The sequence below is a fragment of the Mastigoproctus giganteus genome, chromosome 14, assembly GCF_048544385.1.
Source record: "Mastigoproctus giganteus isolate SK-2022 chromosome 14, ASM4854438v1, whole genome shotgun sequence".
Classification (NCBI taxonomy): domain Eukaryota; kingdom Metazoa; phylum Arthropoda; class Arachnida; order Uropygi; family Thelyphonidae; genus Mastigoproctus; species Mastigoproctus giganteus.
In genome coordinates this window covers 26558067-26583838 of record NC_143588.1, presented here as the reverse complement: position 1 = coordinate 26583838, position 25772 = coordinate 26558067, and the positions used below count along the sequence as shown (strand labels likewise).

Below are 25772 nucleotides of genomic sequence, written 5' to 3'. Positions count from 1 at the left end.
TATTATATATTTCCTCTAAATATATTAAGTATCACACTCAAATACAGATGGCGCCACTAATGTTAGGACTAGAAGGGAAAACAAAATTTCCTATCTTATGGAGGCGTGTGGACTAAATCACCACATTAATAAAGAATGAAAAGTATTTTCCTTCTCTATCCTTCCCCCCCCCCCCCCCCATCCTTCCTTAGCACCATAATAAAGGTGACTTTTTTTTTGCAAGACTTCATTTAAGCCAAACAATCGTAGAGTACGATGTAAAGATTTTTTCAGAAATCTGGTGAATGCATCTCGATGTTCAAACTACAACGTGCAGCGGCTAGTCTATCGCTTGTTAGGTTAGTAGTACAGTACTGTATATTAGTGATGGCTGTTTGTAATCAATAGTTTAAAAACTATATTTTTTTAAATAATCACGATAAAATGCACATTTAGTGTACAAAAATTTAAGACTTAGTGACAAGGGGCTTTTCTGTGAACAAATAAAAAAAAAAAAAAAAAAATTACACACCACCAGAGGACTATTTTCTTGTAATTTAATTAATTTATTTATACAAAAAGTACAATTACAGTGTATAGAAAGTACAATTATAATGTAGGTGTTAGTTGAAGACCTGTTTATGGAATAAAAACATTTATGATATATGGAAAAATGATACAAAATATCAAAACGTCTCTACAAGTTCATTTGATGAATTTACCCAACAAATTGAGAAGCCAACTACCGGATGATTGAGTACAGCCCTCAAAGACAGCAGGAGTTGCCAGTATGCCATCTCATTTGCTCCTAAAGAACATCCCGATTCCTGATTTCAACCGGTTCTAAAGAATCTGTTTATACAATAAACTCTACTAATATGTTCGGCCTTGAAATTCCAGTTTTAGCGACCATTGTTTTTTGGAATAATTGGTTAAAATCTTATTTTGTATTTACACAATGAACACTCCATAATCGGAAAGAAAATAATATTAAGTATGCAAAATATTGTTCCAGGTAGTAACTTTATTGCTACAAAACTTTGATCTCTCGGGAAATTAACATTAACAGCACGTACTGTTTAAATGGAAAAGCATGCGGGATACGTAGTAGTTGAGATGCAAATACACAACCATTACAGCTTATCTGAAGGTATTAAATTGAGTGGAATGTAACGCTGTTCACCTCAGTAGGCCGAAGGGTCCTTTGAATTAAGCTATGCATTGAGTTATACGCCATAAAATTCCTTTAAAGTAATCACTTTAGTTCCTGTTACTTCATACACATTGCATTTATTTAAGAGTTAATCTTAATACAGACTCGCATTATTTTAGGTTGTTACGCGTGCACTAAAAGCGGAAACTATACGAGATATAGAGTTATCGACGTTGGAATAGGGGCGATGGCACGTGACCGCGAAACTATTACAAGTTAGAATCAGAATCAAGTGGTGCTCAGCTACACATGGAACAGGAAATGTCACAGTACGTTCGTGGCTGCAGTCCTGCAGAGTATTTGGGTGGGGGGGAGACAGACGGTATATATCAGTCCCTATGTGACCGGTGAGTTACATATCCGATGGTGAATCTGTAGCGATTGTTTCCCATCCGGATGCTATGAATCCACCTCCGGGAAGCCATGTGAATGAAGCAGTGATGTACAGCGACGATGACCTTTCAAAGCTCGCCCATTTGACCTAGTATGAGAGGAAAGAGGCAGGTTTATTTAGAATCCAGCGGTAACTGCGTTTTTAGGTAGATGTAGGCTGACGAGTAGTAGATTATGCTCTGGTTTGACTAAGCGTAGAGTATGCTGGTGTTTATGGTTATGTAAATTTTTCTTCACAGAAATATTATTGATGCGCTTTTTTTCCCCCTTATATAAGTAGCCAGTAATTTCCCAAGATTACTTTCTGTGAAGTGAAACGATTACCCATTGTGCAACATCTAATTAATCATATTTTGGAATCTGTTCAGGTAGGAAATTTGATTTTAAAATAAATGTTTCCATTGAACTAATTCCATTACCCAATAATTCATAATTTTCCATTTTTTGATATATGAATAATTAGTGTATTATTAAAATATTATTCCTCATGTTTGAATGCACAAAATTAGAATAAAGTGAAGGAACAGCTGGTAGTTTCATGATGGTAAATAAATATGCTTACCTTTTCTGTTCTTTGTTGTTTTGACTAGTTTCTTTATGTAAAAAAAAGAAGCTAAGGTTTTTCGCTGCTCTTAATTAAGGTTGTTGGTTGTGATAATATTCCTTAATTCAGCCTTTCCTTACACGTAGGTGTAAACTACATGTTTGTTGGATTGGGGTGGAGAGTGGCTGAATTAAGGATCACGTCCACCAGCAGTAATACGCGTTTTCTTGGAGGCGTATTGTCAGAAGATAAATTTTATACCACAAATTAAACATCGTAAACCTCTGTGGTAGAAAGACGCAAGAGCAGAGACTTTTTAACTATCAGTTTGCGAGAAAATTAAACTCTAATATGTTGTGGGAAGGGGTACCACATGAAACCTAAGGTTTTATGTAGGTAAACAAGAGAACCCACGAGTTATTCAAATTTTAGTTTATTTTTTCATAAAATAGAATGCGCAGATTCCATAAAATAGTAACAAAATTCTAAAGTTGGATTTCTGGCACTGTTTCATAGTTAGAATCAATATAAAATAGGTAAGAGATACGTGCAATTTTCTTTTTTCCAAAAAAATTTGCAATGTACCGTATTTATTTTATGCTAATATGTTGTAAAAATGATCAATATTATAAATATTAGAGTTAATGATATCTCAAAAACCAAAGATATAATCGTACTCTATCTCTTAATTTCTCAAGGCATTTCTTAGCGACATTTAGCATAAGTTATCGTTAAAAAGGAATTTAAGCAGAATTAACTGACAGTCACAAATTGTGAAATAGTTTTGGAATGTTAAAATCCAATTATCCAGCAATCTTTCATGTCTTAATTTCGGTTATGTGCTGGAGAAAGATATTATGGAATTATTCACAAAACTTGCACAATGCAATTACTTAATAACTAGCGACGTTTCTGAATTTTGTCATCAGGCCCAATCAAGAAAGAAAATCGGAACAATCTGTACAGAGAAGGCTAAGTGCACTGCTATTTATAATACTCCACATCCATTATTGTAATGGGTATGGAGTGTTATATGCTTGACAGTTGTACAAAAATAAACGAAACTTTTTCAGGTGGAAAAAATAGTATCCTATCTTCATTTTTATATTTAAATATTTTTTATTATTTTATATGTAATTTGAATTTGGCATATTATTAGCAAATATTTTTTATTTCTATGTAAACAGCATGGTATCTTGTAAAGGTGTGGCTGTTTGGATATTCATCATGTGTTATAGTTCCGTTGTTCGAGGAGATGGCAAACTGACAGGCGGTAAGTAAAAATAATTTCTTTAGTGCTAATTAAACAGCATTTGTTTAATATCAGGAAAAGTCAAATTCGATTGTCTCAATTGTCAATCTTGAATGTAACTCTATGTCAGTAAGAAACGGATCACGGGCAGATCAAAAATACAGAAATAAGTTCTTTGAACTCGTTCTGTTATGCTCTAAACATCTAGAGAATGATTACTATAGGAGAAAGTTTACATAACGGGCAACTTATCAGGTAGGATATTACCACCCATGAAAACGAATTGTGTGGATTTGTCTTTTTCCCTCATGACCTTAACCCAATTGAATACGCTTAAAACTGGATGGTCAGATTTACTTGCTGGTATCTCAAATATCGAAAATGTAGACGAGAAATAATCGGTTCGATAACACAGGCGAATCTTGTCTAACAGTAGCAGGAGACTATATACGTTAACCAGAGTTGGCAAAGTGATGCAAGGAAGCAAGCTTAAACAGCAGTAAAAAAAGTTGTCCGTTGTCCATTTGTTGAACCTCGCGCGCGGTGGTTAAAATCGCCGTCCTCCGGAGAAGTTCGAATCTCGTCAATGACCCCGGAAATTTTTAGGGTTTTTTTTTTTAACCTGACTCAGTTAGTCAATCTCAGGCCAGCATTACTGGACGAAAAACCCGAATTGACAAAGGAAGAAGATGACAGACACAGGTGGATTTATGTGGACTGATAGTAAGTCCGAAGGAACATAATGATTTGATTTTGCCAAGGTATGCGTTTAGAGTGGCCATGTGACTAGATCCGAACACTGCATGACATTTAGCAGCACATGCATGAAATGCAGGTATGCGCGAGGATGAATAAGTACACGTGCTTTGAGTGACCGTATTTCAAGTCCGCGCGACTACTAAATACGGCACTGTTTCTTGAATTCTCTTCTCTGATCGTGTGGTCATCCTGGAGTATAAATAGAAAATTTATTTTTTAAAAGTGAGGGCGAGTCATCTTGAGGAATGCCACCCTAACTGGTCCGCTGATAAGCACATTGTCCACTTCAAAAATGAAAAATCTCTTTGTAAACAGGTTCCTTGGCGATTCCGAAAACTTTCCAGAAACCACAGTAGTCCTCTAAACAAGCAGAGGCGGCGCGATTTATAGGGAAGCTGACCTCACGAAGTCACGAAGGTTTCATATCGGTCTGCCGTACTCCATTCTAATGAAGAACTACTTTCCGATGAAGAGATTGTTGTATTGAGATAAACCGCTTTAGCAAATAACATCAACAGCTGATATTGCTTCTCTACCGATAATCTATGGCCCATACGGCCTTGCTTTAATTTACTGTTATCGCTATTCTTCAGGATGCGTGTTTTCATCAGGTAATTGATTTTGGTAAAGTTTATTGTTTTAGCGATATATCTCCATGATTTTCTCTCATTCCGCGAAAACTGCTAAATATACGATATCAGCTGTCATAGAGGTTGTTGTTATCGTTCAATCGCACAAGAGGTACAACGTTCATATTGTACTTTATCATAGAGCAGAAAGGTGTCCATTTAAGGCACAGATGATATATATATATATTATTTATTTATATAAATATATTATTTATATATATATATATTATTTATTATTTATTTATATATATATATATTTTTTTTTTTTTTTAAACTTTAGCCGTTAATTACTATCTTTTTTTTCTTTAGGTCTATATGGAAATTATGAGAGAGTTAAAACCAACGGCACTAATTTAAAAATATACAAAATAAATAAATTTTCTGTTTATACTTTGGCGACCACACATGCGGCGCACATTCACCGGACTGACTCCTCTGACTAGACTATCTTGTGGTCAGAGGCCCGCAAGATGGATAGAATACATGAACATCGCTTAATTTAGCACAAGGCTTGACTACTCGACTACGGCGACTGTTCATAATAAATGTTCTTATTTTCCTTCAAAATCATATTAGTAATATGTACAATCTTTGCCTAAACAAAAAGGTTTGTTCTAAGTTTTGTTCAATGTTATTTTGTGTATTTATTCATTTTTGCGCTATTACTCTCAGATATTAATACTCCCCCTTCCAACTCCGTCAGAGCAATTAATGTTCCATATAAAAAATCTACACATCAGAAGAAACAATGTTAGCATTCTCCCGGTTTATATAAGGAAATTTCTATGGAGAAAACTGTATGCTTAATAAAAGCTCAAAATTATTACATGTATTAATAAAGTGCCTTCCCCCCTTTAATTTCAATACAAAATGAAGTCACAACTGGGACTACTAACTGCACTGTCATGCTGCCTATGCGATAATTTGAAGGTGCATTTCATGTTTAAGCCAACTCAGTTATTGTTTGTCCTTTCCTGTTACTGATATAAAAGTAAAGTAAACCTTTCTTTCGTAAATAAAAATTAATTTGGGTTAAAGAGGCCGAGGTGAAGCTTTCAATTGCTTTGATGAAATTTTAAGGATTTATATTCAATCAACTTTCGTGCAAGTGGGAGTTTATGATCGGTCAGAATTGCTTGTGAATACTTTTGAATTCACAAACAATGCCAAAAAAAAAACAAAAAAATAAATAATAATAACTAGGGGTATTTTCCCCCTGCTCGCTTTGCTCGCCAACCCCCGCGCACACTTTTCTACGTAAAATGTAGAGGCATGACGGAGTAAGTCAAATCTTTTCTACGTAAAAGACACACCTGTCGAAACGCACTGATCGATATCCAATCAGGAAACGATATATGTAATTATTTGCCTGTGTACATGTAGTGACGCAACTTCCCCGCCCACTTGTATCACGTGACCCGCATCGCTCATCTCCCATTGGCTATCCCAACCCCACCATGTGGCATTCTCAAGGTCAAATAAATATCACTATGTAATTATTTACCTGCGTTTACATAGATCTCTTAGCAAAAGGCCTTTTGCTTCAGGTTCCATAATGCATGAGGAATATTGTTGCATCCAAGAGAGCAGGACAAAAATCTTCTTCCCACGTTTATGTGGGGTCGGCATTTTCATCCTTAATTCTTTTCTTCCATTCCTCCCTATCCTGGGCTTCCTCTCTCCTTCATCCTCTCTCTTTTAAATCCTTTTCCACCTTGTCCTTCCATCTCAGCTTAGGTCTCCCCCTCTTCCTCTTCCCTATCACAACGGCGCCTCCGTAGCCAGGTGGGAAGGAGCAGCAGTGCGTAGCACACGCTTCTTGATTAGACCGGGGTTCGAGCCCGTCACCACCAAATACGAAGGATGCGGAAAGTCAGGGAATGACCACCGCATATTCCCGGAGCAATATGGCCTTAGTTGCTAATGCTCCTAAAAACCAAAATAACAACAATAACAACCCTATCACAACCAACTTTTTGCACCTCTTCCCCACATACTCCTCACTTCTTCGTTCCACATGTCCAAGCCACCTCAACCTAGATTCCTGCATTTTTTTACTCAGAGGCCCACCTTAGTCGTACCTCTGATGTAGTCATTTCTTATCCTGCCCTTCCTTATCCAGAGCAGGACTAAAATATTTAACTAAAATAACAAACTATACAAATATTTAAAATATCTACAAAATACTAAACTATTTACAATCATACCTCTACTATATTGGGACAATGGGTTCCTTCATCAGCTGACATTAATATACAAAAAACGTTACAATAGAACATCAAATGATGCCGATCGTGGCCCTGTATTGGACAGTGAAGGACGTGTACAAGGTTGGTGAACGTTATGGAGGCAGTTGTCTTGCAATGTGACAGATGAAATTCATGAGTTTGTGCGTAGTAAATGGATGGCCATTGCACAGAACAGAAGGAACTGGAAAGTTGCTGGAGAGGCCTTCATCCTGCAGTGGATTGAAAACGGCTGATGATGATGCGTCCATCATTATTGATGGAGGCAGTTTTCTTGCAATGTGACGAACGTTGGCATGCATCCCACGTACGTACTCTACAATCTGATTCCGCCCAGTAAGTTATTTGTGTTCCTTCCATTTAACATTCACTAACCTCTTGCATGTGCTTCACTAATACATGACCACACACGGCATAATTTGATGTTCCATTGTAAAGTTTTTTGTATATTAATGTCAGCTGATGAAGTAACCCATCGTCCGGATATAGTAGAGGTATGAGTGTAAATTAGTTTAGTATTTTGTAAATATTTTTGTTTTTTTGTAAATATTTTTGTTTTTTTGTAAATATTTGTATAGTTTTGTTATTTGTATAATAATAAATAGTAATATACTAACATTATAACACACTGATCGAAATCTAATCAGGAAATGACATACGTAATTATTTACCTGCGCATTTGTAGTGACGTAATTGCACGCCCTCTTCTCCCATTGGCTCGAATAAATATCACTAATAGGAAAACTTTTTTAATGTATAGATAGATAGCATCAGCTAGTCTGTGAATGGTGTACTTCTGTAGTGTGAATGGTGTAACTGATGAAGAGGCACTTCGCTTCGAAAGCTAATATGTGTTTTAACGCTTTTATTATATTATATTTTAAATCTTTATCTTATTGCATTTTAACGCTTTTATCTTATTTTATTTCTGTTTTATCTTATGTATATATCATTTTTATTTTAATAAATTTATTTTTACCAGTTAGTCGGTCGTCCCAAGAAACTTGGATGATATAATGCAACCCGGCGCACAAGGCCTGTTTTCTAGAGTTCAGAGCGTTGATCTATTGTTTCACTTTTAACGATTAAGAACTTTTATTTTCAGAAAAAAAAAATATATATAATATATATACTGTATATATATCATGCAGGTAGAAAGTATAGTGTTAATTAAATAATTTTTAATAATAAGTGTTGTCTTATTCATTCGGTTAGTTTAAATTAGTTCTTTTTATTTGGTACGTAACGAACAGCCTATTCTTGCAAATATAGTTATGTTCCCTATCTGACTCAACAAACCTGGGACAATGATGCTTAATTTAAATGCATTGTCTGAGATGCTGAGTCTTATTTACATAAAATTTTCCAGTCAGGGACATCTGCATAAAACATGGTTTTAAACTTACCTCAGCATGTGTATCATTCATACGATTAATAGGTGCAATATGGCCTATGTAGCCTTTGCACCAAAAAAAAAAAAAAAAACAGAATAACAACAATAACTTACCTTAGATATGCACCATTTCATTAAACCATTTTTCTGAAAATACGCCATTATATTTTCTAGAAATTGGAAACCTGACCGCCGAACCAGATTTCCGATCGGTGAAGCTGCAATGGTACTATCTCCAATTCCCAGAGCCACCAGGTTTCTCAGTTCGATTCTGTGAACAGTTCGCTGAGAGTTCAAAGTATCGCTGTAGGTATCGTCACTTACTCTTAGAAAACGAGATGGTAAAAAGAGGCCGCGACGTTTTATTGAATTCGAAAAGAGGACATTATGAAGCAGTAATCCACGACTTAAAAATGCTCACAAACTACACTTTTTCTGTCGAACCAATCATGCCAAACAATGTGGGCAATGCTAAACCTGCAGCAAGAGGGCGCGATCGAGCCAAACTACACAATGCAGAAACTCTGCTGATAGCAACGAAAGGATGTAAGTAGAAATCTATTTCTTTTACATTTTAAATATAGCTTGAGTGACACCTACAAGACTAAATTTTTCTGAAGATCTGGGATCGTTTCCATTTTGGTTTGACCGTATTTGTTATAGTATCATGACCGGTGGTTAACGTGAAGGTAAAAAAACTTTCATAAGTCTTGTGTTCGAGTCAGTGACGAAGCCACGTGCACTGAATAGTTTTCGGATAGTACAAAATAACATATATGTATAGGCTCGATTTCTTACTCACACTTCTTTATTTCATATTAATTTCCATCGTCCCATTCAGCCATTATTATTATTTTAGTTATTATTTGTAATTTCTGATTATCAAAAAAAGCAACCTCACATGAAATAAAAATCTTGAAATTGATATTTTGCATTTCCTAATCCTTGATTCTGTCTAAATTAGGAGAAAAGTTCTATTTGGGGGATAGGAAAATGCACTGCTAGACAAAATTAACAGAACAAAATGTTTTTCATGAATATTTTATTGTGAACAGTGTCGCCGAAGGCAAATATTTGATATAATAGGCATCTCGGCATGCAACTTCTGATTATCCAATAGAAATCAAACTACCACCTTACAGAGCCGCAAATTATTCATGCCTGTAAAAACACGGGTTGCGATCACATCACTTCATTCCAGATTTTTGGCTTGCTCAGTGGGATAGCCACATCTCCAGTACTCAGGATGGAAAGTCATCATTGTTCAGATCATTCTTTAAGATGGAAGGCTGCTGGACGGCTTGAAGCCGGGCAGTCGCAGGAGGAAGGTGGCACTTTGGCATATTGTGTTACGCAGTGTGTTCTCGGCACTATGGAAGCAGTTTCAGGATATAGGGACTGTTACAAGAGCTGGCCCAAGTCGCCCCAGGGCTACGTCAACTAGAGCAGCCTACTATCTGGCTCTAACAGCAAGACGGAATCTCTTGAGGTTGTTGCGGCCACAGGTGAAATTGAGTCATCTTAACTGTGTTAAGATGACTCAATTCAAGTGGACTCTATGCAAGGAAGTCAGTGGTTTGTATCCCATTAACCCCAAACCACCGGAGAGCCCGTCGAAGCTGGTGCCATGAACATATGACTTGAAGGCCTGACAAATCGGGTACACTTCTGTCTAGACAAAGGTTACATATTGGTTCTACATCCAAATGCAAAAGCGTAATTTAATGTATATATTTATTCTTTAATTGAAATTAAAATGTAAATGAGGGCAAATTTCAATTAATTGATATATAGCCATATTTGGCTAAGTTCTCTGATTCAGATGAGCTGTTTAACTTTGATGTATAAGTATAATGTGTATGATGCTGTTGTGTCAAGGAGTTTAATGATAAGGGAATTGGTCTTATTGTGGTGGTCTGTGTTAAGATGGATCTAGACCAAGGTTACATGATGGATCTACATCAAAATGCAAAAGTGTAATTTTATTGTACTGTATATAGTTATTCTTTAAATTGAAGTTTAGATGTAAATGAGCGCAAAATTTATTTGAATGATTATAGAAATTGCTGTTTTAGCGTCATATAGTGCTGGCCATTCCAGTGTGGTTCGTATCTGGTCGGAAAGATGCACATTTGTATTTGCTCTTGTCTGGCCTCTGTTTTGTTGTACCAATGATTGGTTTGTTTTTTAGTTATAAGACAGTATGAGTGATTTTTTTTATGATTACTGTATATATAAGATAAATTTTGGGGATGATTTTCGGAGTGGTGATCGTGCTCAAATAGTATATAGGTTGTTGCGACAGGACTGTTGTCTACTAGTCACTCTGCTGCTTTTTTTAGGGGGATGTCTCCTTCTTCTTCCCCCACTGTCTGTCCTCCGCAAGAATTAGGACACGTAAATCACTTAGTCTGGACAAAAAACTAATTGAGTATAACCCACACTCTATCTTGGACCTCTTCAACCATTGTCTCCAAGTAGGATATTTCCAAAGTGTATGAAAAGTAGGGAGTGTACGCTTGATCCTAAAAAATCCAAACAAGCCGCCAGATAGACCAAACTCCTACCGCCCAATTGCTCTTCTCTCCTGGCATAGCAAACTTTTTGAATATCTCCTACATAGCAGAATAACAACTGATTATGTCAACACCAATCTCCAGTCACATAATCAGTATGGCTTCAGGAAAGGACGGTCAGCTGTGGACGCCCTGGATAACATCGTCACAGTCGCCAAAAGCTCTACCAAGAAATATTTCCTTACAATCTCAATTGATTTCTCCTGGGCGTTTGGCTCACTCTGGTGGTCAAGCGTCCTGGGTAGACTTCGAGCCACAAACCTGCCCCAAAACCTATATCTTTGCATTCACAGCTATCTCTCAAACCGCAGCATAACTGTCAGAACATCAAACAACCAGATCACTCGACCGATCTACAGGGGCTGCCCACAGGGGTCCGTGCTGGGGCCCCTCTTCTGGAACATCGTCCTAGACGAATTCCTCTCTACCAACCTAGTAAACGTCAATACTCAGGCGTATGCAGATGACCTGGTCCTTACCCTGGAAGCCGATAACAGAGCACAGCTTGAAGATAAAGGAAATAGAGCTCTTTCTACCCTACAGAACTGGGCTAATGAGCACAACCTGGGATTTCACCGGACAAAACCTACTCCATACTTCTTAAAGGAACGCTGGATATCTGGAGACCTCCACAAGTAAAAATATAGGGCAGAACTATCACGCTTGCCACCGAAACGAAGTATCTAGGCATAATCCTGGACAAGAACCTACCCTTTACCCCTCATCTGACGTATCTACGTAAAAAGATCCGTAACTACACCTCACTAGTAAACAATCTCTCGCCGCGACTGGGGATTGAAGAAACGAACTTTTTCCATATATTTCAGAGCTATCTTCATACCAATAATCACATACGCAGCAGGAATCTGGTACACGAAGGCCACAACAGCAGTCAACTACAGAAAGCTTGAAACAATACAACGAGCAATGCTGCTGACCATCACCAGGGCGATGTGCACGGTCAACACCCACGCCATTCAAGTGCTGGCTGGTGTGCTACCCCTGGACCTTGAGGTCGTCAGATGCGGGTTGCTATATCACCTCTCTAGTCTGCGCGGTAGCACAGTGGTCTCGTCACCGTCCTCCCCCACACCGGGTGGAAAAGGCCTGGGTTCGAATAACGTCGATGACGCCAGGAACTTTAATGGGCTTTTTTCACTCCGTGGCTGAGTTAGTCGGTCTCAGGCGTAGATAGCAAGGTTTTTCTCCCCAGTAACTGGGGTTTTTTCGTCCAACAAAACAGGCAAATCGACCATAGAACATACGCAATTTACAGAGACAAATACGGGTTAATGTTTTTAATTACGGGCAACCCTAAAATAATAATAATAATAATAAAATATCACCTCTCTAAGGGCAAAGCAGTATCAATCATGGATTACAGACCAGACCCAGCTAACACAGCTAAAGCAGAGAAAAAACGCCTAGCCCACTACCTACAACAAACCTGGCAATCCAAATGGACCAACTCCGCGAAAGGAGAGATTACAAGAAAGTTCATTGCCAACACTACTAAGGTTTATCCGGGAAATGCCGGAATAGTTCTCCCCGATCTCCATGCCATGTTCTTCTTAACCGGTCATGGGCCCATCAAAGGGAAATTACAAGCGCTAGGCATTATTGATAACCCCCCCTATGCCACTGTGCTTCCCCAGAAAACTGGAGCCACTTAATGTATTACTGTGGGCACTAGAGGACTTAAGATGTACTCTCTTCACCAAAATCCACTATCTTTCAAAAGACTTGGAACAGCACGTCCTTGATAACGCCGAAGACTACATTGCCTTCACACACTTTGCTCAAGAATTATTCACCCGACGTAGGGCGCTTTCACGAACACAAACTTAAACTGTACAGTACCACCCATAACTCACGACGCAGCTTTGAATCACTGACTGGAGCCTCGACTGAGAGAGAAGGTCCATTAATGCACAGCAGAAGATAAGGAAACTGACACACTTAAGTCCCACCAAGTGCCATCTGGCGATTCGAGCTAGGTGCCTAACCTAGTTCCCTTTAAATCCCCTTCCCTAGGCCAGGGGGAGGATACGGGTTTCTGTCTCCTCCACTCCCCTGCCACCCCTCCCAACTCAATTGTTAAACCTGCAATTGAACCATGCAAATGACCCTAAGAAGGAAAGAAGAAAAATTGCAGACCACCTACAAAACCTCTGGCAAGAAACATGGGACACAACGCCTAAAGGAGCAATCACCAAAAGGTTTATTCCCTCAATTAGTCGGACTTCCCCAAAGCCTCCTCCCTGGTACTCGCCTGGATTGCAAGTCACCTTCCTGCTTACAGGCCATGGACCGTTCCAGCAAAAATTAACAGCCATGGGAATAGAAAATAACCCATATTGCCACTGTGGTGAAGAGGAGTCCTGGGAACACCTTATGTACGAGTGTCTCACTTACGACAACGCCAGACTTCAATTTCTCACAGAGATTCAAGGAAACCCCCGCAATCAGGAGTCAACTTTACTTCAAGAAGAGGCCACATACCTAGCCTTAACACGCTACGCCCAGGCTGTTTTCAATTGTAGAAGAGCAAGATTTGCGGAACTCAGAGCAGAACAGAATAACGTGCCACCCCTGCGATCCCCTACTGGGATAGGATAATGCAATTTACCCTGGGTGCAGGATACTCACAGGAGCACCTGCTCCTGTAATTTTCAACTCCCTTCTCCATCCTCTTCCTTATAGTGGACTGCCTTCCCTCTTTGGTCCACTCCAACTACTGTTCCCCACTTTTGACCTCTTCTTCTTCTCTTACTCCCCCCCCATATGCTCTCTTATCTATTTTTATTTATTTTATTTATTTATTTATTTTATTTTATTTTTTTTTTTTTACAGCCTCAACTTTTTTTTTTATTATTTTTACTCTTCATTTTTTTATTATTTTTTTAAATTTTTTATTTTATTTTATTTTATTATTTTTTTTTATGGCTTCTGTCAGGTAGCTTAGGCAACCCTGGCAGAGGCAGCCAGAGTATAATGGGCAGCCTGGCTCACCTCCCAGTGGTTGTGGCGGGCAACGTGGAGTCCCAGTAGGGGCCCCGCGGCCAAGCAGCCAGACACAACAACAGAACAAAGCACAATACTACATTACCAGACATTACATTTTTTTTTCTGGCTGTGCAGTAGTTCTGCATTTCATCACAGAGTACATATGGTGCAGATGTGGGAAACCACCGGTGGCGCCTGAACCTAAATACTATGCCACTATGCCCCTGCCACCCCAGAACTCGTCGAAACTAGTGCGATGACGTGGGGAGGAATAATGATCAATAGCTGTACCGCTCCGTGTTTTTGATAGCAGTACCATAAGTGGGCAGAGGTACCCAGAACAGATCCTTGAACCCTACTTTTTAGAGGTGCAGTTGCGCAGATTTTCTTTTCATGCACGACAAAGTCAAGCTACTGCACATAGAGCAATTTCTTGAAACTAAAAACTAACTAAACTATTATATTTAGGCCACCCGAATAATTAAATTCATCTGCCATGCTGTGTCTTATGTATGTTAATTGCGTGTGTTCTATGGTCGATTTCTCTGTTTGCTGGACGAAAAACCCCAGTTTCTGGGGAAAAAAAACTTTGCTATCTATGCCTGAGATCGACTAACTCAGCCACGGAGTGAAAAAAGCCCATTAAAGTTCCTCGCGTCATCGACGAGATTCGAACCCTGGCCTTTTCCACCTAGTGTGGGGAGAACTTTCACGATACCACTGTGCTACCGCGCAGACAATTTCTTGAAACTGTGATAACCAACGACTGCCGTGGCTAGCACGATCGCCAGTCTTAAATCCGATGGAACATGAGGGCTGTCGGCGTCGCATTGCAAGCCGACAGGCAACTCCGCGATTACTTTATGAGTTACTGTCTGCGCTGGTGGAAGAATGGGATTTGTTGCCACAGAATCTTATAGATACCCTTATATCGAGCATGATTCACCGCTGTCAGGCCTGTTTGGCAGTTGGAGGGGGATCATACGCCCTACTAATGTTATGACCATATTTTCGAGCATTTGTATCGGCTTCTGTAATGTGACATTTTTTGTTAATTCTTATACAACCCCTATAAATGTTCCTTATACCTGTCTGAAGTTTCTCGGTCTCCTCATTTCATCGTTATTCTATGGTACACCACCATACCAAATTTTGTTCCTCTTCATCGCAAGATGCACGAGTTACTCCACGTTTGTGCGTGTTATGTTAATTTTGTCGAGCAGTTTATAACGATTTTCGGTGTTTTAAATTATTTTAGTATTTTTTTCTCATTCCTGTGTTATTGATTATTTTCTGGTAAATTTAAGAAAGTTTCAACTGGTTTAAATTCAGTTTTTTTCCCCTCTCTCTCTCTCTCTCTCTTTTCTTTTCTTTTTTTTTTTTTTTTTTTTTTTGTTTTTCTTTTGCAATTGGACGGTCACTTCTTTTTTAACGATGGATGATTTTTCTAATCTTCATAATGCGGAAGTTCTTTATCTTTAAAAGCTAAATGAATTACTTGTGGAAAAGGATATGCGTTACGTCACTGAGGAAGCACTGATCAAGTTCCGGTTTCGCGTTTGAAATAGCCGTTTGAAAATGGTGACACAATTCATAGCGTCTACGTGGGAACAGAAACAGTGTTCTGTCTTTAATGGCCAAAAAATAGTCACTCCTGCACAAATTCCTCGCTAGTCGAGAGGCGTTTATGCCGAGAACGCCACCGAAACACGCCGCTATAAACTTCCTGCCTATTGCGCCTCAAATTAAAAAGTTGAAGGCCGCAGGAAGAGACTCGAACTGCTGTCTAAAACGTTCTCTGCGGTTTCAATTGTTAAATATTATGTCACAAAGTCTCAGCTTGGCACAGCTGTTAAAAACTGGTTGGTATCGCAGAGGTGCAAACGTCTATTAAAAGTAATGAGCAGCCTTTCACTTTAAAGTTACCTTTCAACATAGTCATCGTGATTACGATGACTATGTTGAAAGGTAACTTTATAATGCAACTACGCGCTATGCTAGCTTTATTACAATACAGCAATAAATATGAAAAACATAAGTAAATGTTGTGTACTTAAAATGCTCTCACCATGTCATAATGATCATTGTCTACACTCTTCATTGTTCTAAGAAGTTTTGGCACGGTACAGTCCGACCTTCTTGAATATCCACCTGTTTATCAAATGCGGATCTACAGGTAATTTTACAAGAATGTTGTGCGGGTATGCGTTTGTGTGTGGAACAGGATGAGAGTTAATATTAATCTTTTTGATACATAATAATGGAATTAGGATCTAATTAGACTTCAAAAGCTGACAGAGAAGTAACAGATATTCCTTCATCGTGGTTATAATCACTGTCCTCCCACATGGTGGATGATATGATTTCCAATCCTGTCAAGGATGCGAGGAATTTTTTATGGATTTTTTTTCATAACCTGACTGATTTGGTGCATGCTTTTTTCGTCCGGAAACTCGGGTTTTTCGTACAAAAAACCGACAGAAGAATACATACACACAATACACTGAAGTCACACACACCTAACTCGTAACCGTACTACAATCATTAGCTATTGAGCCGACTCGTGCTGTCCAGCTGGTTTTCTATCAATGCAAATGTTGACAAGAATTCAGCAGTGGACCGCGACTTCCACATATTTGCTCGAATGCAAGGTATATCCATACTAAACGAAGACACGTAGTCAACTGAACAAGTGCATACTGATAGAGACATGCTCTGATTTATTCAGTTTTCTTCACGTGACAGGTAAAATGTAAACAAGATGGAACGCACACGCCAATTTTGATGTTGCCAACAGTGGAGGCTGAGCGGAGGAACGAATCGCCAAGTAGTCAAGTCCCAGTTAAGGGCTAATATAATCATGGTCGAATTAGATGTACTGGCTTAGCTAATTGCAAGCAGGTGTAGTTAAAGTCTTCAGTACTCAAGGGTCCTCGCGACCTTTGAGTTTTATTTTCAAAACAATGTTTTGAAAATAAAACATCATTGTGTGACGTATAAAGTTGAACTTATTGTACAGCGGATGATGCTACTAAAATTTAATAAAAGGCCGAATACATAAATAATTTTAATAAAAAAATAAATTCATTATTTATTTATTACATACATCAAAATACAAGCCAAAAGGGCAGTCAGATACACAATTTGATAAAAAATATACAAGATATTATATACGTAATAAAAATTGAATTTTTTTCAACAAAAATGTATGCAAAATAGATAAATAAACAAATAATGTATTTACGAATCCGTGTAAGTCGGGACTTACACTGATCTTTACTTTACGTTACTTATTCTGTGAAAATAACATATTATATTTTTATGTTTATTTGGTTAATAAATGAAGCCGGCAAGCCCAAAAATGTTACCACAGGAACAGATTGCCCCCTTATTGTTGTATTTTTAGACCCCTCAGCACCGTATATAATATGTCTGTAAATAGCGTGTGTTTTGTGGTCGAATAACTGATGAATAGCTGGACGAATAACGGGAGTTTCAGGGGAAAAAAACCATACTGCTCTCGCCTGAGACCGACTGAGCCACATTATGAAAAAGGCTCATAAAAGTTCCTCGCGTCATTGAGGGGATTTGAACTCAGGTTTTTTCCCCCGGTTGTGGTGAGGACTGTGATTATATCCCTTAGTCTTGAATTCGCTATTATCTCCTAGTGACAGTAGGGGGAATTCTAGATGTGGGAGGAGTAGTAGGACAGAATGGTGTAAGAACAGAAAGGCCAAACTGCAGAAACTGTCTTTAGCCAACGGGTGGTGATGGTTGATTGTTGGAACAAACTTCCATCTGTTGTGGAAGTTTATAGTTTAAATAAATTCAAGGAAGAATTAAACAAACTGTTGGAAGGAATGAATAGGTGAAATGGGAGGTTTCGTCTTTTTTTTTTTTTTTTTATTGGCTGATGCTGTATAAGCTTGTTTTCTTGCATCATTTGGCACTGCTAATGCTAAATCGGGTCTGAGTAACTTCCTACTGGCCTACTTCTAGTTTAGGAAAAAGGGAGAAGTCCAGGCAGGAAGATGGGGAGGGGGGAGATAGTAAATATGGCAATGTTTCTATTGAGGTTTGAGTCTGGGGCTGTGTGTTGAATTGGCTCGAGTCTACAGCTTCGGGACTCGATCTGTATGGTTAACTGCCAGTGTGGTAAACAATATATCGGGTAGTTGTATTGTAGACCGGACACCCACAGGAGAAAACGCAAAGGCTACCCGGAAGAGTTTTTTGCGGGGGAAGCAGAACTAGCGACGTTGCTTTTCATAGCATTTTCAGGACTGTTCCTTCAATCCATGACTGGATTGCTCTCTTCCCTAACAGGAGGAATAGGCTAGAGAGGTCCCGCAGCCCCGATTTCTGCAGCCCTCTCTTACCCTGCTGGTAAATTTTTGACCCTATCTGAACTTAAGGAAAAATCTATCATAACCCCAGCGATCATATCACAGAGGAAGAACTGGATGCCCATAGAGTACCTAAGTACAATACCAAAACCAAATCCACATCAGCGGTAAATTGAATAGGTGAACTCTCAATAACAGCTTAAAACTATTTATTAGGGTCATCTGGAAAGTTATTACATATACTCATGAGTATTGTTTCTGTAAATTGCGTATTTTCTCTGGTCGATTTGCCTGTTTTGCTGGACAAAAAAACCCCAGTTTCTCTGGGAAAAAACCTTGCTATCTACGCCTGAGACCGACTAACTCAGCCAGGGAGTGAAAAAAGGCCATAAAAGTTCCTCGCGTCATCCACAGGATGGGATGGACATTCTACATTTTATTTACATACATTTTTATTACATATACACATAGCTACAAACACTTTCTATTTACAATGATCCGATTCTGTATAAGAAACTTTTAATTATAAAGCTTCACTGACAAACTATGGAAGGCAATAAAACGTATATCATGCGTGTTTGTGTACTTATTTTGGGTGGCACCGAGACGTTAGTCGAACTCTACGTTGGAAAATCTGTGTTGAAAAAAGTAACACTCTACAGGCCTGATTATGTTGTGTATGTGTGATGTGTAAGTGTAGGTTTATGTTGTTATGTTGTTTCAGGCCTTTTCGCCACCAGTGAGCGATCAACACCCGGTCGATCGCTGTCTAGTGCCCGTCCCTAGGCACGAAGAACTGTGCCCGGTTCTACTATCTAGTGTTGCTGCACCAATTTGCGTCCAGTGGAAGGGGCGCAATACCAAAGGTCAGGAGACCTCAGGCAGCCCAATCTGAGGAAAAATATTGTGCTTAAAATTCTTGTCCGAAACCTAGTGGCCAACAGTTTTCAGCTTCTCGGCAGGCAGATCCTTGGGGTTGTCGTATGGGCTCGGTACTTGGATAGTTATTTTGGTCTATTTTTCTGGACAAGTTCCTTGGGATGGACCTCGAGTGTGTCCTGTGTCGCTTGCTTTAGCTGACGACCTAGTCCTGGTTGTCCATGCAGTTGTAACCAGAGCAAACTAAGCACTTAGTAAGGTAAAGAGTTAGGCAACCACAAATAGGCTTTCCATCTCTGGTAACATAACCAATTCTATTCTCTTGAAGGGTTCCTTACAGCTATGCAGACTTCCACTTATAAAAATTTCCAACAAGACCATCAAACTACAACCAGAAATCAAATACCCAAGAGTCATTTTGGACATAAAACTGACTTTTCACCAACACCTGGTCTACGTCTCAATTAAATCAGAGAGTAGATGGCTATGATTACCTGAATCAGCAAAGCAAACTGGGACCTCATATATAGAGCGCTGGTACCAATTTATAAATCCATCTTCATGCTTATTGTAAACCAGATATGGTGCGACAGTGTGGTGCACCAGAGCTATCCTGGACCAGAACAAAAAGAATTTAGAATCCATACAAAGAGCGGTGCTCTTACCACGAGCAGACTTGCCCTTCAGGTCCTAGCTGGCTATCCATCCCTTTACCTAGAGGTACTGAAAAGAGATTTTTCCAGAGGCTTAAGAAAGGGAAGCTCGTCGAGATATTGATCGTATAGCTGGATCTAGCTAGCGACTCCAAAAGGGAATGCGAACGATTTGTTAAAAAGTTGCATGAAATCTGGCAGGACTATTGGGACAGCACCTCCAGGGGTGCCATTAAAAAACTCTTCCTCCCTTCTGCTGTTTGTTTCAGCCTTCAACTTCCTTCCTTCCTGGTTCCCAACGGGTCTACAAGTGATATTTCTACTCATAGGACAGTGATAATCCCTTTAAGCAAAAGCTAACCGATCTTGGGGAAGGAGGGGTTTGAGGGATCCTCTCTATACTTGCACTGAATCTGAAACTTGAGAGCATGTAATGTTCTCGTGCTCCCACTATGAAGTATGTAGGATCAGGCTAATCTCCACAGTCCAGGAAAATCTATAACATCACAAGCACCGCTTTTTGCAAGATGAATATCATGTCTAGCTCTCACGGAAATTCGTAGTTGGTGTTTCAATTCCAACGTGAATATCAGAGGAGAAACGTCCAGGCAGTTGTACTGTAACTTTTCATTGAGTTACTTCATCCCAAACTTACAAGGCGCGATGAAGATCTACACACGAATGACGCCATCCTGTGTGAGCTCCATTACAAGCATTGGTATAAATCCAACACTAGACATGACTAAATTTACTACCCTCGTGGGTACCATATTTGGTAGAATCGTCGTCCTCCCCACAAAAAGTGGAAAAGACCTATGTTTGAGTCCCGTCGATGACGAGGGTAATTTTATGGCTATTTTTCCCAATGGGGCTAAGTTAGTCGGTCTCGGGTGTAGGCAGCATGGTTTTTCTCCCAGAAACTCGGGTTTTTCGCCCATCAAATGGAAAATCAAACGCAATTTATAGACTATAAACGGAGCAATATGACCTGACTTTCCGATACAAAACCCTAATAAAACAACTAAATTTATCACTAATGTTGAACTTTAAACCAATGGCAGTGACATCCAACACCACTGGTTTTTAAGCAGAATGAACAACTTACCAGCACACTCACTACCATCGAGATAGTGAGTGTGCTGGTAAGTTGGACTGATCTAAGAAAACGTAAACGCTGTCACTTTTTGGGCAGGACAAGCTGCAAACCCCATCTTAGGTAGATTTATCTGCTAACCCTTTTGGGGTATGATGATTCCCACCATATGGGCCACTTATGGAGATCTCGTGGGAGTACCTGCATCCCATGACTTTACTCTCTGGAGCTAGTCCTCAGTCCCCTTTCCCACATCTTTCAATTAATCTTTGGTTGATTCTATTGTACAAGAGGTGACCAGGGGATGCCCACAAGGATCGGTTTTTGGACCACTAATGGGGAACCTAGTTTTGGAGGACTGGTTGCATAGGGACTTCGAGCATACAGAGATGGTGGCATATACCGATGATCTTGTGTTGCTTATTAAAGGAAACACACGGATGCAATTAGAAACTAGGTCACAGCAGGCTTTGTTTGAACTTAATAACTGGTGTAGGTTACATAAACTGCTGTATCAGGAACCAAAACAAGGACAATGGTCTTTAAGGATCAATTTTCGAGTAGAAACCCCCAGTTGTTAGAATGAATGGGTCGAGCCTAAAATCGGCAAGGCAATTAAAATATTTTGGCATTATGTTTGACTGATCTTTGACTTTCAACTCACATGTTACTTATCTATCAGAAAAGGTGAGGAAATTTATTGGGATGAATACTCCAATCACTAGAGTTGGCTGGGGAATAAAAGATAAGGCGCTGAACTTGCTATATGAATGTGTATTTATCCCCATGGTAACGTATGGTGCACTAATTTGGTTTGAACGTGTAAGTGGAAAAATATTTACTAGAAAGCTCAGTTCCATTCAAAGAGTAATGCTCCTTATGCATGGCATGCAGAACTGTGTCGACCCCAGCTTTGCAGATTGTGACTGGAAAATTGCCTATTGATCTGCATTTATTGTATTGTGCATTGGACTACTTCATCCGCCGTAGCATTCCCTGTTCTTTTCTGAATATACAGGTGGACATTTTAGCAGATCCGAGGAAGGAAAGGACAAGAATCTGGAATGCTTTGGTAAAAGTCTGGCAAGACCGTTGGAGTGTTTGTGATAAAGGGCAGATTACACAAAAATTTTTCCCAGATTTAAGAAATGCAGCCTGGATAAAATTCAAATGGTTTGCCTCAAACTTACAAGCTAGGTTCTTGCCGCCATAGCCTAGTGGTCAGGCGCGCGGGTGCACACGTACACGTGCCTTGAGTGACCGGGGTTCAAACCCGTGACTGCTGAATATGGTGCTGTTTCTTGTATTCTATCTTGTGAACTCCTCTGACCGTTTGGTCGTCCCGGAGTATAAACAGAAAAATTTATTTATTTATTTATTAACTGGTCATGGTTCGATTAATGCAAAGTTGCATGATTTAGGAATTAATGAAAGATCTAGTTGCCATTGTGGTGAAAGAGAATCATGGGAACATATTATGTACAACCGTGGGGAGTACTGCGATCTACAAATTGAATTGGTATCTCAGGTTAGTAATCTCAATCTTATGGCAGAAGGCTGCTAGACAATTCTAGTTGATAAACAGAACTTCTTGACTTTCCAAGCCTTGGCAACAGCAATATTTCTTAGGCGGAAGACTCTTCTGCATCTGGAAGCCTTGGATTTGTAATGCGGTATGGTGTATGCCAAATTGCCTAGAATTCTGTGAAATCGTGGAGGCTTGAGTCTACTATATCCACTGCAACCCCAGCTCCTTGTGCTGGCATTTCTGTTCTCGGCAGCTCCTTATGCTGGAATTTCTGCTCTCAGCAGCTCCTGGCGCTGGTATTTCTCTTCTTGGCATCTCCTAGCGCTGCTGGCTTTCCAACAGACTGTGAACGGATGCAGATCTTTCCAATGAAGGACTTTGTCTGAAATTTAATTATATGTATATTTTAATTTTTATGTAATTTGATTATTTTTCAATTTGTTCATATTAATCTTTTTTGGTCATGGCAGTTTTTTTCCCTCCCTGTATTTGGGCAAACAGGAGAGGGAGTATATAAGAGTACCGCTAAATTATGTGTAACTAACAGCGGGGTTGTCATTGGTTGGCTGGGACCACTTTAAGTAATAAATATCAATATCAATATATACAACACACTACACGTTTTCTGGCTTTTACAGTATATTCTATTCAGGGCCTGGCAAAGGTACTTGGGAGCGCGAATGCAAAAAGGGTTAAGGAGCCTCGTTTATTTATGTTTAGAATTTCCTAGCTCCCTCGATAAGGCCCCTAGATCGGGGGGCCCTGATGCAGCGCATCCAATCCATCCCCCATTTGCATGGCCTTGACTGTATTTCTTCACAAGAGTACTTATGACACAGAAACTAGAAACCACCGGTTGCGCCCTACCCAAACACTATGCCACCATGATACTAGAGGATCACAGCGAATTCAGGACAGCCTGTCCAGGCAAAGAACAGCCAATCAGCGATTCACCGACATTAGCTCTTCTATCATGGATTTGAGAAAGTCTGGCCACAGAGTAGTAACATATCTTACTTCTCTATGGTCCTGGCAGTACGAAACAAGCTTTGAAGACGACAAGTTGCAACCAATCAATCTCCGTCAGTCAGTTTACTCCCACGGTCGATAAATCTTCAGAAATTTCTGGGGAATATAGCTCTCCCAGAAGTCCAGAAATAGTGATCAATCAATAAGCTGTTGCATCATACCATTTTGCTCATGTTAGACGCTATACTTACTCTTCTTTTCTCGTTTTCATTTTCCTCAGATTGAAGGCTGTGACGTACCGGCAGTAATAATCGGTTGTTTCTTCCCCCTTCCCACAGCATCTTTGTCTGTCCATCGTTTGTAAGTTTATTTTAATGATTAGTTTCATTTACTTTCTCTTCTATTGGCCCTTTCTTGTACAAGTTTCAGGAGCGACATCTGCCGTACGAGAAATTCAACGTTTACGTCACGGAAACCGTGTTTTATTAAAAAAAAGATTAAGTTTTTTAGCCAAGATTATACTCATATCTGTGCTATATTAATGCACTATGCTGTATTAATATGCAATCTATTCTTGAGGTACTGGTATTTTCGTCCGTGCTTTGAAATACAGTATACTTAATTATTAAAAAAGTATTGTTCAGCCTTTTCGTACTTGTATAAAATTGCTATACTGCCTGTGCTCAATATCCATTTTGGGATGAATTTGGAAACATTACGAAGTTGGTGACGCCATCTCTTGACAAATGTAATCTTTGTCAAAATATTTGGTTGATTTGATGGCACTGATTTTGATGCAACTACAGGCAGTCCCGCTTTGCTTAGAGCAGGGGCTCTAATTTATAGTTATCTCTCTTCAAAATTTGCCCTCTCACTTCACCTCCTTTATTTTAGTTTCAAAAAATATAAATAAAATACATGATCAAAAATTTCAATTTTGAAATACATCTCTATTGAACGGAGGAAGGAGGAGAAGTTAGGTTACAAAGTACATATCTACTTCAAGAAGAAAGTATACAAAATTTTTATGAAAGCAGGCTTAAAGACGAAATGAGTAAAACATCGGAGAGAGAACAAATAGAAGAAGAATGGAATAATATACGAAATATAATTCAAAAGGTAGCAAAAGAGACACTAGGACAATTCAGGAAAAACTATAAGAAGAGGGGGGGGTTAAGATATGGAATGAAGAAATAGCTAAAGCAATTCAAGACAAACAAGATAAATATCTTAAATATATACAAAACAGGACAAGTGACAATGAAGAAATATATAAACAAGAATGCAATAAAACTAAAAATATAATAAGGAAGGCCAAAGCAGAGTTATGGGATAGATTTATAAGTACAGTACAACAGAACATGATGTTCATGGAAGACAAAATTTGGCATATAAAATGATGAAACACTTGAATAGCATAGAGAAAGACACTTCAAGAATAAATATAATAAAGGAAGAACAATGGAAAAAACATTATGAAGAATTGTGGAAAGATCCACAACCTATCAAATAGAAGAGATACAGTTAGATCCAGTTAGTGACATAGATCCGATAATGAACGAAGAATTGGAAAAGGCATTGAAAGCTACAAAAAATAGGAAAGCAGTAGGAATGGATGGTATAAATGCAGAACTGATCAAGTATGGAGGAAGTTTTTTAAAAGACAGGATACCAAATTTATTTAATAAATGTTGGGAAACATAAAATACCAGAAGAATGGAAGATAGCAAAAATTATTTCAAATATCAAATACAGTATATAAAATGTATAGCAAAATAATAAATAATAGAATTAAAATTATCTCTGATGAAATATTAATAGAAGAACAGGCAGGGTTCCGAAAAGGAAGATCACATACAGATAATATATTTATATTAAAACAAATAATAGAAAAACGAAAAGAGTTTAATTTAGAAACGCATTTAGCATTTATAGATTATGAAAAAGCATTTGATCGAGTAAACAGACGTAAACTATGGGACGTATTGAGTAATAAAGGATACCCAAAGCATCTTACAAAAATAATACAGAGTTTATATCAAGGAACAAAAATAGTAATAGATACAGGTAATAAATTAACAGAAGAAAGTATAATAAATCAAGAAGTTAGACAGTGATATAGCTTCTCACCAACGCTGTTTAACATATATATCGAGGATATGATATGTAAATGGAAAGAAGAAATTAATACAGGTATATATTTAAATACAAAGAATAGGATTAATACACTGTCATTTGCAGATGATCAAGTAATTATTCAAGATAGTGAAGATAATTTACAAAGAGCAGTATTTAAACTAAACCAAATAACAGA

At 38.7% G+C, this 25772-nt stretch overlaps 1 protein-coding gene across 1 annotated transcript in view; it reads left to right on the top strand.

Moving 5' to 3' along the window:
- The first annotated feature begins 1526 nt into the window (after window positions 1-1526).
- The window catches only part of LOC150075028 (uncharacterized), a 112642-nt gene continuing 88396 nt past the window's right edge, over window positions 1527-25772 (top strand). Inside the window, exons 1-3 of the mRNA XM_090388733.1 lie at window positions 1527-1953; window positions 3317-3402; window positions 8583-8954. Of these exons, the coding sequence (XP_090244859.1) occupies window positions 3318-3402; window positions 8583-8954 (457 nt within the window). The 5' untranslated portion in view covers window positions 1527-1953; window position 3317. The remainder of the gene's footprint in view (window positions 1954-3316; window positions 3403-8582; window positions 8955-25772) is intronic.